Raw genomic sequence first — 14,642 nt, forward strand, 5'->3', positions numbered from 1 at the left:
ATAGTTCAGCACAGGTAACAAGCTCACTGTCACAATAATCTTCAAACGAGTGTTGCATGGCAGGGAAGGGACACCTTTAAAATAGCGCTGCAGAACACAAAACTTTGTTGAACTAATTTTAAAAATGAGCCCAGGTCCACTGATCAAGTTCAATCAACTGACATATTCGCTATTCAGAAATTCGTTTAACTGAAAGATTTTCGCATAGAATGCACAGGAAAACCACTGGGGATTTTCTAAAAGTTTGTTACTATTCTGAAATATTCGTTAAACTGATGTTCGTAGTACAACTGAGAGTTTACTGTATTTAGGTTGTTCTTGCACAAGGACGTCACTGACTTGCATGCCCTTGCTCAACAGTCACTGCGCTTCAGGTGCAAGTTGATAGACCTGCAGAAGCAATTACATGCCCTGATGAGGTCTCTGTTTTCGCTGCAGTGCAATACTATGACACCCTCTAGCATGCACTCAGCAAATGCAGCTGTTGCCTCCAAGACTTCAGTGCACACCTTTGAGTCTTTATCTGCCATATTTTGTTTGTGTGTGTGATTGGACATACAAGAGGCTTTAGACAAGATGACACGAACTAGTGCATACATTAATTAAGTACAACTTGCTATCTCGCAAGTAAAACTGTGTGCGATTACACATCTCGGAAACACATGTGACACGCAAGGCGTTTCAAACAAGTGCAAATACAGTCAAATCTACAACGAATGCCGCTACAACGAAATTTCCGCCACAACGAAGATTTTCCGATTCCCTGTCAGCTGTCCATAGAAAGTAACACAAAAAAAGTCCATTCATAACGAAGGCGTTTTATTCGGTATTTCCGCTTCAACAAACTTTTCGAGAACGAGACTGGGACTGAATTGCAATTGGAACTGCCGAGTAGTCAATTTAGAAGGCCCTTCCAAAGCTGTGACGATCGTACGTCCACTTGAACGAGGTTTTTGCAAACGAAATCAAATTCAAAGTACCGATTCAAGCCACCGCAATCCATAGCCACCACTGCGCTTGCGTGAGACTGCAGGGGATCACCGCAATCACTGCCGTTTTATGTGGTCTGTGTCCGGTCGAAATGGCTACGCCAACGAAGAAGCGTAAATTTCTCTCTCTCTCGAGGAGAAGGCACATACAATATGATCGCCGAGGCAGAAAGCGGAAGGAAAAAATCTCTCAGTTTTGCCCAAAAGGCGAAGCATCGATTGCGATAGCAGATTAGTAGACTGCTATATGAACTAAGAATAGTAGCTTTATTGGCCGTATAAACTTGTAATTCGCTAACTACATTACCGAGCACGGTGTCGTGCGTGCACAGGTAAACATGAACACATCTCGCTCGATGACCGCTGAAACTCTGTGTCAACACGCTGAAATGAGAAGGCGCGGCAATAGCAGCGAGCGAATTGACCTCCGTGTCTCTCGCTTCACCGTGAAGTAAACGTCGAAAGAACAGCGCACACGACTCTAGCGGCACTAGTTGCACTTTGCCCACATCACAAATCAGTTTGAAGGTGAGGCCCGCGCGGGCGCTCACTTTGTGCACGTCACGGATTGCTTTCAAGATAGCGCCCGAGCGGCCGCTGCTATCAAGAAGATGCTAACGTCGCGTCGTCTAGGGAAAATGACAATCCGCTAGACAAACCGACTCCGGCGACTGCTTTGAAAGTAATGGATCCTTTTCACCTCATCAGACAAGTTATCAGAACCCACGACAATGACATTGCGATGGCTCTTTTAACAGACTGTGAGACTCGCGTAACGCCTTTGCTTACCGTGAAGCGTAAATCCAGGCCGACCGACTTCTGGAAATAAAACTTCCGGTAAGCGCAAGCTTGCCGACTTTGTCATAAGTATGCAGTGAAATTGTGATAATTCAAACCGCTTCATTGTGACGGTGCATATGCCGCAAAATGAGTGTTTCGCAATCGGTCGGGCACTCGCGTTGCGTTAGGCGTCAGCTACAATGTATGAAAAATGCTGTAACAGCGGCGCGAAATGCATTCTCTCGTGAATTTGACACTTTATCGACTGCCTTCGGTATGTCCCAACCTTTGCCCCCACGCCATCGCGAATATTTCCCAGACGATGGTTTCAGTTTCGTTCACGGCTTTGCCGTTTAGCATACATATATACGTACCAGTTTTGCGTCAACGAAGTCCCGCCACAATGAAATTTTTCACGTGTCCCTTGAATTTCATTGTAGTGGGACTCGACTGTAGATATAAGAGCATTGAAACTAGAACTTGACCGAGCAGCCCAGAGAGCTGCTTCTCATGTTGTCAGTGGTAATGTCAGACAAGACATGCACTGGAAACAGGAGCACTAGCATAGTCACATATATCTCAAGACTGCAATGAACTTAACAGGTTCTTGCACAATGTGACTCTTGCTAGCAAAAAGAACGCAGAAAAAATTTGTGAAGGCTATGCTGCTGCAAAAACCTTCACGACAGCAAATACATTAAATGCAGTCACTCATAGCTATAGGTCTTCTACACATCCTTTAAAGAGCCCCTCACCAGGTCTGGGCATTTTGAGCTGACAAGCGCAGTGCATACAATGTGTGCTAATGATTGTGTCTGCTAAGTATTACATCCCTACACGCCCGTGGAAAGATCTTAAATTTCAAACCAAACGCCATTTGCCCTTCTCCTAGCGGGTGCGTGGCCGGAGAGTAGACGTCAATCGCACAAGTGCACCTTGATACATGGCCGTGCTGTGACATCCCTCATAGTGACACGTGACTTCGAGAATTGTTGAAGGCAACATCAGTTATTTGTTTAATCTGTTGCTTCAATAGACGAATTAAAGTTTAGAGAAATAATAAAACATACAAACCAAATGGCTTTGTTTTGTTTTACTTTGTACAGTAGCAAGAGAGATGTACTTCTGTTTTGTCTGCTTGTTCCCACGTCATGCAGTTGCGTGTGCAGAGAATGAAACTATCTAATTTTCTACTGTGTTCCAGTGCCGCAATCATGCTCTTTCATTCTACAGCATTTGCCTCAGTGCTTGTAATTGTGGCACTGACTTATACCGCTAATCAGGTGTTCTCGTGCAGAGCATGCAAAATCGTCCACATCGCGAAACAAGACAAATGCATCAGCTGGTGCACGACACCCTCACCTGAAGAGTGCCACTCAGCAAAAAGGCGAGAGAGAGAAAAAGAGAAGGCAGAGCCTGTGACGTATTTGTCACGCGATCCTCCGGCTCCGGTATGGAGAACGCGGGGAAGGAATTTCGCTTGCGGAGGCTAGATGGGCAAGTGGAGAGAGTATCTATGTTGGCGGTGATGCTCGCCTCCTGAAATCATGGGTTCGCGGCACTTCAAATATTTCTACCTCTGCTATTAATGAACTAATTTGAAAAATTCTTGCGGTAGAACAGTCCTTAGAGGGCACGTAACAACTTCCAGCACATAACCAAAATTTGCTATGTGGCCTGGTGAGGGGCCCTTTAAAGACTCTTTCACAAGATGTCAACACCTGAGCTGCTCCACACACCCAGAGTGCCCATGAGATTATGCAATGCAAATTTGGTTAAGACCTGTAAGGGTGCTACTAAATTTATATTTAGGGCACTCCCATATGAATATTTGAGAATGGAGAAATTGGTTTGTTGGATACCGAGCAAAACAATTTCTCCATTCTCAAATATTCAGATAGGAGTGCCCTAAATATAAATTTAGTAGCACCCTTACAGGTCTGAAGAAAACTTGTAAGACATTTGAGGCTGTAAATAAAAATTCTGCTTCCAAAAGTCAGTATGACTTAGCTTTCTTTCACATGCAGCAAGTAGTTCAAGGAGGTGTATAATGAAAGAATTTTTGTGTCTCATGTGCATTTGAATCCAGAGTTAGCCTCAAATTGAAAGTTTCCTCTTAAAGGGACACTAAAGAGTAGCGTTAATTGGAGCTGTATTAGTAAAGCACACTTCTGAAACAACAAAGCAGCCACTCCTACCGCAAGATGAGTCATGGAAAGACAGAAAATGTTCACAAACGAAAAACAGGTGGCAATGCCATTCTGAAGTTTTGCACTAGCTCATTGTAACATCACAAATTTTAACATTGTCTACTCGGGTCTAGTTACTGTTTATCAGTGAAGAAGTACAGTACATTGAATTCTAGAGAAACCAGAGACTAAACCTAATATATTTCGAGATTTCCTGCGCTGCCCAATTACGAGAATGTATTTAAAAATCTGGGACATCACACTCGAGTACCCAGCGATAAAATTTTGGTGCAATATTAAAAAAAAAGAAAAAAAAAACGGAACCTTGCACTTTATTTTCTCCACTAGTAAACATCCCTTTTCATGACATTCGAGTATTGATAAAATACTTCAGGAGCCTAAACCTATTCAATGTTGTTCTTTAGTGTCTGTATCGTCCATTCCAAATAGTGCACTTAAAATTTAACTCAGAACCATTCTACGATTACAAGACCCATACTCTTATTCCTGCCTATAACACAATTCTCTACATACTTCGGGAGGAGCCAGCTTTGCAACTTCCCACACTGCTTTTGTACAACATAGAAACGGAATTTGCAGATTTATTCATTAAATAAACGCGTGTTGATGTAGTAAGCACTTGTTTATTGTTCTCTTAATATGATCCGACAATTCGATGTTCGGTCAATTTGGAAGCTTGTTCTGGTCCCATGATATGTAAATTAATAATGCTTAACTGTAGTACTACAATCAAATGTGCAGAGTGCATGTTTCTGCAACCACAGTCACCACAGCTTTGGTCATGCTTGCGACCAAAACATTTTGCATTGGCTACTGGAAGCACAAAAAGATGCACAAGTAATTCATAAGTTGACATAGCCATACATCCACAAGTTTTAGCAGTAACACATGAAGTAGTTATTTCTGTAAAAAGCATAGCAGATTAAAACTGCACTGTGAAACGAAAAGTGAGAGTTCGATGACTGCAATATTTGTGCAGCTTTTACAGCATTGCCTGCTAAGTATAAAACGGAGCATCAATATGAGAAGCTCTGTGCATCACGGTGCACTTGTGATGCTAGAAAAATAAGACCTTGAAAGGCAGGCATGTACGCTGCAGAGCACGTTGCTACAGGCACATACCTCCTGGCATATGGCATTGATGTCAGCACCCGAGATTCGGTCTGGCCGTGCCACATAGTCCTCCAGATCAAGCTCATCACTCAGGTTCATGCGGCCCGTGATGGTGGAGAAGATGAGCCGCTTCTGCCGACGATCTGGTAGTGGGAACTCTATCTTGCGGTCCAGTCGGCCTGGGCGAAGCAGTGCGGGGTCCAGTGTGTCCGCACGATTCGTTGCCATTATCACCTGCACAAGCGTTGGATTATAAATGCAACAATTCGCAATGATTATGCACGAGCGGACAGCCTTTGCTTTCATGTGCTTGGAAAATTATGATCACTTAGAAATTTCAAAAAATAAAGCATAATAAATGACACCACAAGAACGCCCGAAAAGCACAAAAATTAGACAAATGCATGTGCATTTATGCTCACCTGCCATCATTCCCATGGCACTTCAACTATTACAGCATTAAAGTTCACTCTAGTGACTTTTGTCACTAGAGTGTCAGAACCGAGAACAGTCAAGAGCCAAACCCCCATTAGTATCAGCTTACCAGAGCATTAATGCAATACGGTGAGTGCCGAAAACAATAACTGACGAAATGTTACATGTGTTTTAGAGCCCCTATTAGTCACACCACCCACCTTGACATTGGTAGTCTGGTCAAAACCATCCATCTGGTTCAGCAGCTCCAGAAGGATCCGCTGCACTTCTCGATCCGCTGCAGATCGTAAAACACATTGATGAATAAGGCAACGATAACCTTCAGCACTGTGACATTAAAAAAAAAAAAAAGAAGGCTGCAAGTTACACACAAGCATGAATCATCTGAAATGCAGTCCTCGATGAAGATCACTAGATTGGTCACACAGAGGGAAACATTTCCCCTTGGCACAATGCAACAGCACTGCTGCTAGAATGTTCTACTATAAAGCTGCTTCCAGTTTGCTTCCCAGTTTACTCACTTATATAGTACTTAACATTCACCGCATTCTCATTAAAAAAATCATAATCGGTGTTCTTCGTCATCAAGTGAAATTACCTTTATTCATGCCAGGCTGCTGTGACTATTGACTAGTCATAAGGAAGTGGACTTCTGTAGTTCATGCATGCATTCACATAATATTTGTGTCCATAATTATTTTTTTCTCCTAAAATTAAGCAATTGATAGTGGGTCTGAATTATCAGACCACGACTGTATCGTATCACCAAGGCCTAGTGCCTTACCATGCATTTTTTAATGCACTGCCTCAGAAATAATGCATCACTGCACAAGTGTGGCTAATTATAGCTTTGAATGCAAAGAGAAGGACAATCTTACTGTGTATGCCCTGTGAACTATGTGCCTATCAGATAACGCCTCGGGATTTAGTGCTGGTCATTTGCTGATGATACAGAATGCTTCGTCATCAAGTGAAATTACCTTTATTCATGCCAGGCTGCTGTGACTATTGACTAGTCATAAGGAAGTGGACTTCTGTAGTTCATGCATGCATTCACATAATATTTGTGTCCATAATTTAATTTTTTTTCTCCTAAAATTAAGCAATTGATAGTGGGTCTGAATTATCAGACCACGACTGTATCGTATCACCAAGGCCTAGTGCCTTACCATGCATTTTTTAATGCACTGCCTCAGAAATAATGCATCACTGCACAAGTGTGGCTAATTATAGCTTTGAATGCAAAGAGAAGGACAATCTTACTGTGTATGCCCTGTGAACTATGTGCCTATCAGATAACGCCTCGGGATTTAGTGCTGGTCATTTGCTGATGATACAGAATGCCTTAAAAGCCCAATTTTTTACTCATTATTTTGCTTATCCACTGAAGCGTGGCATGCAATGACAGTGGGGGTGTGCAAATATTCGAAACGTTCGAATACTCTATCGAATATTGTTCTATTCGATTCAGTCTTCAAATTAAATAGTCACTATTCAAAAATCTGAATATTTTTCTAATATTTTTCATATATTTTATGCTGTTGACTGCATACAATCAAAGAGGTGCAAAAATATGCATTGCTAAGACAGCCAGACTTTTCCGGTTAAACATGATCACTCAAAAAAAAAAAGCTGCATAGCATTCGGCAATGGATATTGTTTGGTACTTTTTATTAGGGGTGTACGAATACTGAATAGTAGACTTTGAATTAAATCAAGAAAAAAAAGTTGAATATTGTGAAGAATATCATAAAATTGATCATGAAGTTGAATGCTTACTAATTTTGTGCAACAAACAGTGCTGCAAAGGCTCGGAGCTCTACCTACATTATGGAACATGAATGTTGCTAGCTATCACCTAGGAATAGAGATGCACAGTATAGTCTACTCACTAACTCTTTGCCCACCGTGGGGAAAATGGCTGTAACATCGGGGAAAATTGTGTGTAATATCAAATGTGGTGGTGAACGGGAGTTCGATGTACAGATAGTACATCGCTATACTTCTGCATGGAATTTTCAAGGGGATTTTACAACTTTTCAATATGGACAATAATTGAATATATCCAAGTTTATTATATTCAGGATCGATTGTAAACCAAATATTCAAAAAACCAAAGAGTAGTTACAGTCAAACCTCGATACAACGAACCTCAATTTAACGAAATCCGCAATGTAACGAACTATCTTAATTTCCCAATGTCAGTTCCATTGAAAACCATTTATATGTTTTTCTCAATTAACAAAGTAATTTCATGACACGGTTTCCATTTAACAAAGTAGTTTTCGACCATTTCAAGCACATACAGTAGAACCTCGTTGATACAATTTCGTTTCATATGATTTCCCGGCACCAACGTTTGTGATTGAGAACACAAAAAATGACCGAATACAGTTATGCTTCTTTCTTTACCCATTCATACGTTCATTGAAAACGCAATCTTTCAGCACTAACGTTCAGGACAGACACTGATAAATTGCGATCACATGATATGTTTTCAGGCTGCTAGATCCCATGTAAACAAGAAAAGGCACAAGGCACACGCGATCGAAAGTTGTAGGCACCCACCCGTGTCACGTGAAAATGCCAACACGCACGCATTCTTCTTCCAGTACAAGCATATCTTGCGAGGTTGTCGTATGTCACCATTCACTGCCATCGCTGCTAACCCTACTGCGATAAGCATATTCACTTATTTGTTTCACAGCGCACACGTGTGTGGCATAGTGCCATTGGAACTTGGAAGTGTACAGCACAATTTTCATAGGTGATAACCAGGCATGTGCAAATATTAGAAATGTTGGAATATACGTTTAATACAGTTGAACCTCATTATAAGAGTTGCAACTGACAGAAAAATAAATTCGTTATGTCCAATATTCGTTATAAGAATGTATTCGCTACACGCTGATATTGATAAAGAATGTTTTATATTACTTCGTTATATCTGTGTTCGTTATATCGAGGTATCACTGTATTCATATTCGATTCGAAAAATATATATTAGAAAATGTTCGAATATTCAGTTGGATACGAATATTCGAATCAAATCGAATATATTGCTGCCTGTACGGGAACAAACACGGTTCTTAGCATTGTTTCTATCTAATATAAAAATACTGCAGCGATCTTGTGCTGAATTTTGTGACGATTTTGTGCGGATAGCGAAATTTCGCCTGTAAAACAAACTTAGCCATTAAACGGCTAAACTTTGCGGGAAAGCCAACTTCTCAGTAGCAAGGGGCACGGGATTGCAAACAGCGAGTGCACTTTTTTTTTTTTTTTTGCTGCCCCACCCCAATTTTGAGATTACTGCTTGACAGCAAGTACAGTGAGTGACGACTGGCATAGGGTCAAATGCCTCCGAGTTTACGTGCATTTGATGCGGTATAATAAGGCAGATACGCTGGTTGACATTAAGAGGAAAACAATGGAGCTGGGCAGGCCATGTAATGCGTAGGTGGACCATTAAGGCCGTTCACATGCTGCGACTGGAGCGAAAAAAATCGGTGCGGTCGCACGCGTCGCAATGCGATTTTTTGAGGGCTCATTCACATGACTGTGATTTCAACAATGCGACTGGTGCGACGCCCAGGGTTGCTTGCTGCCAGGTTTACGCCGCATAATTTCTCTAATGTAATGAAAAAGACGTGCGCGTTATAATATAATTGACCTTTCTTTATTAGGACCAAATAATGGGTGCGTTTTGTAATTTTAAAACGCTTCAAAGTTTAATTTGTTTTGGAGTGCACAACAGAGGTTTATGAAGTTCAATACGAGGAGAAATGGCGGACGTAAACAGCTGTTCGCAGCTGGTCGTTCAGTGCTGTGTGCTGTCTCGTGTGTGTTTTATGCTCGTGTCGTTCTTCCTGCGGTACAACAAATTACAAGAGTACCTATCAACAAGCCCTATATAGCTGTTGACATCGCATATGCAGTATTCGGAATTCGGCTGCAGCGAAGTCGTCATGTCAACACAGAGAGACCCTTGCGCTACCCGTACTTTAACGTCAGCTTCTGAAGAATGGATGTGTGTATATTGCTCGTGATTGCACATAAGCGGTTCCTGCTCCTAGCAATATTCTTGCACCAAACTTAGCAGCAAACACCAACCCAAAAGCTCACGTCTGCCCCTGAAGGAAGCCGCAAATGATCTGTGTGTAATTACTGAACGTGCAATGGAATTTGTGTTGTGAGCGTTTAATCTTAGCGCCAGCCTGGTTCGTTCGTCGCAGCGCGTGTGCTGTAATTATTCATACAAGTGCTCTCTGAATGTTTCGAAAGGCGTAAAAGCCGACACCACATTTTTTTTAGGAGCTGCAGTCACTTGTGTACGTAGTATCTTATCATTCTGACGGTCATGGGCGCGGTCTATTTTCTCGTCCTGTTTCTCGCGCTGTTAGTGTGCTGTGAATCTGTATCAAGAAGCTTAAGTTAATATGCTGCAGTACGTAGCGCAGCCGCGTAGCCCCATGGCTAACATTAAAATAGCTAGTTAGGAGTACGTTTGTTTGTTTAATAACAAAATCAAACGCTAAAATTTTGTATTCATAGTGGCAAGTGTAAGGTAAGAAGCTATCGAAACTATCCACTAATAGCATATGTGTGCTTCTACCTGCTTGAGTACATTATCTTAAAAGTGAGGCTGAAAACCCCAGATAACCAAAAACATATGCAACTGGAGCAGTCACTATGGTTCCTATCCAGGAAATGAAAGCCAGCATCCCAGTCTGTTAAGCTATTCATGTACTTAACTTATATTAGACCAATGTTAGAGCCATTTCAAACTACATTATTTGACCAAAATAAAAAAGTGCAAGGAAAGCGTCAAGGCACAATCTAATCTGGTATTCCCGAACCGATTGTATTAACAAAACTTTATGCCTCCCTGAATTGCCTGCATTAACCCAATGCTAAAAACAGGGGAAGCTGATTACCTTTCTTGCTGTTGAAAAGCTGCTAGAATCTCAATAACAGAAACACATGTGTTTCTCCTATAGACCTACACCACGGCGCTACGTCACGAAAATGCAGTGGCACTGTCGTCGGAATTTAGTATCGCATGGTGGGCACTCCGCCGCCGAGCCGCCCGCCCGTGTCGTGCCTACCACAGCAGCCGCTGGGTTTCACGGGTGGTTGTGCGGTTCCATCTTAGAGGTCTTAATTTTGTGATTTTGCAACGAAGGAAATGCAGTATGTTGACGAGCTGAGTTGCGTTGAACTACGCAAGAGGCTGAAGTTTTCATAGGTTTCCTGTTGATGAAAACCGTTGCAAGCAATGGGCCGCCGCGGTAAGAAGCGAAAGTTGGATTCTGATACCAGATCATCCATTATGCGCAAATTCTCTTTTAGTGACGTGCATTAGCCAACCTTTATTAGCGTGTCATTACAATTTCTTGCCGCACTGTGGGAAAGCTAGATTAGGATTAGCCTTGAATGTAGGTCGAGCAAGCAGATGCCCCACAAAGCATGTCACATTCAAATTTATTTTCATCTCAAAGAATTGAGCCACCTGTAGTGTAGATATCCTATCACAAGTTCACACACGCAAGTAGCACGGTCACAGATATGCGTTAATTGCAGTGTGGATGTCATAAACGCACCTAAACGTGTCACTTAAATTTCGAGTGCGAAATAAAATGTACAGTGTTAGTACAGAGTTGGAGCGATCGGACGGCCACGGCCAACAGCTCAGATTGCGGCGGTGGCGCCGTAGGGCCGGTACCTCGCCAGTCCCATCACCGAGGCGATCGCTTCTATCGCCACTCACGACAACGTAGGAATCGGCTACAGCTTGTTTTTAACATGAAATAGTTCTTAATAGAGAAGAATATGTCGAATTTGCGAGTTTCATAAAGCAGCACCCAGTACTAAACCACTGGCGCGATCGGGAGCAACGATCCGACGGCACTTCGTCTCGCAGACGGAAACCAAGCACCGGTCGTCTCAGCGAGGCGGCTCGGCTGGCTTGGAAGTACATCGTTTTGTTTGCTATTCGCACCAAACACACCGACGAACCCAATTCATTTAAGCCCACATTAATAGTGTTGTCAAAAATAAGCGCACTATGATGAGCTGCAGGCCAGGTCGCAAGCGCTGTTGGCCGTCACTGCGGCGGTCAGCGAGCTGGGCCTAGCGCCTCATTCGGCCAAATCCCGATGGGGGCGAAATGCAAGAACGTGCACTGGGTGCACATTAAAGAACCTCACGTAGTCAAAATTAATTCGGTGCCCCCACTACCGTGTGCTTCATAATGAAATCGTGGTTTTAGCACACCCCACCCCACCAAAAAAAAAAAAAAAAAGCACCATCCGCTGCAAGCGGGGGCAGCGAACGTGGGCGGAGCCTACGCGACGTCGCTATAAGGCCTACAATATATCGACGGTGCCTACCACTGTTTACAAACATGGTGTAGGTCTATAGCCCATGTACCTGGCAAGGGGAATGGTTATATGTAGTCCCATTGCAGCATTGACCTGTGCTTTTTTTTTTTTTTTTCAATAGGTGGTGGCTGGCCGATTTCGTCTGTTTCTGTACTTAGCATTTGTGTGCATCTTATGTGCATGTGTTTGTGTCATGTTTTGATTGTTATACTTGCAGTGATGCAAGCATCTTTTTTTTTAAATATATTGCACCACAGTCATTTATTCTACTTTGTGTTGCAATGTACAAAATGTGGCCACCCAGTAATGGCCAAGACAGCCAGCAGGATTGGCAAAAAATATGATGCAGATCCAATGCACTTGCTTGAGTCGACATGAGGCGAAGCTTTCACGCAACGGTCAGTTAAACTCCAGAAAAATATATGCAGTGTGTACAGTTGTCCTTATTTCATCCGATGCTACACATACTCATATGCAATGTTTGCTTATTCACCGCACAGGTCACATAATGGAATGTATACATAACTCCGTGAACTCACTCAAACGTCGGTTCACTAAGACTTCGAACTAACCACGAGTCTGAGTTCGTGTGAGCCTAGCTGAGTAGAATTTTGGTGAATACGAGTAAGAGCGAGCTCGGTTGAGTAAACTTTTAGGGAATAATGTCACGTGGTAGTCAGGGCAAGCTCATCGAGTATAATTTTTGTGAATATGATTCAGAGCAAGCTCGGCTAAGTAGATTTTTGGTGAATGTGACTCAATGCAATCTCGCCTGAGTAGAACTTTGATGAATATGAGTCGGAGCAAGCTCGGCTAAGTAGATGTTTGTAGAATATGCCTCAATGCAACCTCGCCCGAGTAGAATCTTTGTGAATATGAGTCAGAGCAAGCTCGGCCGAGTATAATTTTGGTGAATATCAGTCAGAGCAAGCTCGGCTAAGTAGAGTTTTGGTCAATATGACTCGGTGCAAGCTCGCCTGAGTAGAATTTTGATGAATATGAATGAGCAAGCTCAGTTGAGTAAAATTTTGGTGAATATGACTCCGAGCAAGCTCGGCTGAGTAATGGTGGGATACGGTTGTACGAGTTTATGCAGTAATACATGTAATTGCAGACTCATTAGCAATATTGCCTCCATCTTGATGGGCAAGACTAATGCCTCGTGATGAGTCTGCACACTTTATGAGCTGTGGACATCCAAGAACCACCCACACTTGAAAAGATGCTTTTATTCACTGAAAGGAATGCAACCGGCTGACTTGACTGCACAATTTTGATCTGCTTTTGTTTAATATGTTATCTAATACTTATAAAAACAAGATGTTTGCCTGCTTTTCGCATTATTGCATGTGTTTTACAGGAAGTAGAAGCAAGAAACGGCAAGGGTGTTTATGGCGAAGTAGTTTCTTAGAATACTGCGATATGTTACAACCAGCATAAACAAAAAAAAATTTGATGCACTGAAGTAAGCGAAATATGCAATTACCTTTTAATGTGAGGGTTAATACAGATGCAGTAAGGATACAAAGTCTGCAACACATTGAAGGTTTATTGGTTTTTGTGCAGAAAAAAATGATACATAAGAAAAATGAGAAAAAAATACTGTTTGAATAATGCTTCGAAAACAAATTGACAATACTGTTTATTCTCAGTCAAAGCACCAAATATGCTATCGTAGAACATTCATTACGATATACAGGGTGTCCCAGCTATCACGCAGCACGATTTAAAAAAAGATGAACGGCATAACGCGAAGCAAACCTAGCGCGTATTGTTTCCAGTACAGTGGAGTAGCTGCCAGTAATTTTTTCGTTACTGAGATTTAATTAGCTAATTGTAATTATCTAACTCGAGAAGCACTGTCCTAATTATCAAAGTGTCAATGAGAAAATTGTAGAGCAACATGAAAAACTCCCGATACAGCTTTCTGCTGCTCAGTACGTGCTACATAAAAGTTTTTCCGAGCGTGAAAGAAGCCCGTGAATACACGCAGAATTGCCGCGCGACTGGTCGCTCGAGGCACTTTGCAGTTGAGTCTGCCAAAATTTTCTGTGACTTTGGATCGTACATTTTCCAGGTTGGCATGTTTTTCCAAGATCGTATGAAAGAGGATTTACTGTACTTGGAGCCTCTTTGGCTAGTGAATCTAGCAAAATACAGTGGAACCTCGTGGATATGATTCTGCATAATACGCTTTTCGGGATGATACGTTTTTTTATTTTCCATTCTTTGCATACAATTCGCTGTTCCTGTTTCTCTCACTTTCTTTTTGATGGCTCCTGGTTGTCCATTTGCGCACATTGGACGATAAGATTTTCGGATGATACGCTTTATTTCCCGATTCCCAGGAAGATCGTATCAAGATTCCACTGTAGTAGTATAAAAATGTTGGGAGAGGCAGATGTCACTACTATTTGCACATGCCCTTCCACAAGAAAAGTTTGAACGGCCAAAAACGCCATTGTACAAATGGGATAGTCGCGTTCCTCAAAGCACAGTATGCAGAAAACACTGTTGTGCCATCTGTCATGTTAGTAAAGAACTTGTGGAGGCCGCATGGCATGTGGAAGCTCTGAGTAACAGTAGTCAATTCTGAAGGCCATGCAAAGGCTGCTGAAAGAAACAGTAGCCAATCTCAAAGGCCATGCTTTTATGTGGCACTGGAAGACATTTTTAGAGCCGGACACACATATTGTCAGCCATGTTTCAGCCTCAGCGACGGTTTGATCAGC

The 14,642-nt window shown here is 42.2% G+C and overlaps 2 protein-coding genes across 2 annotated transcripts in view; one reads left to right on the forward strand and one right to left on the reverse strand.

The window, feature by feature from the left end:
• The window catches only part of LOC119456469 (ubiquitin-60S ribosomal protein L40), a 578,246-nt gene that overhangs the window by 429,571 nt on the left and 134,033 nt on the right, over window positions 1-14,642 (forward strand). The gene's annotated exons all lie outside the window — the stretch shown is intronic.
• The window catches only part of LOC119456466 (26S proteasome regulatory subunit 6B), a 41,773-nt gene that overhangs the window by 1,776 nt on the left and 25,355 nt on the right, over window positions 1-14,642 (reverse strand). The window contains exons 6-7 of the mRNA XM_037718276.2: window positions 5,728-5,804; window positions 5,102-5,326 (exon numbers count right to left, since the gene is read on the reverse strand). Coding sequence (XP_037574204.1) covers window positions 5,102-5,326; window positions 5,728-5,804 — 302 coding nt within the window. The remainder of the gene's footprint in view (window positions 1-5,101; window positions 5,327-5,727; window positions 5,805-14,642) is intronic.

The sequence above is a fragment of the Dermacentor silvarum genome, chromosome 6 (genome assembly GCF_013339745.2).
Source record: "Dermacentor silvarum isolate Dsil-2018 chromosome 6, BIME_Dsil_1.4, whole genome shotgun sequence".
Lineage (NCBI taxonomy): Eukaryota > Metazoa > Arthropoda > Arachnida > Ixodida > Ixodidae > Dermacentor > Dermacentor silvarum.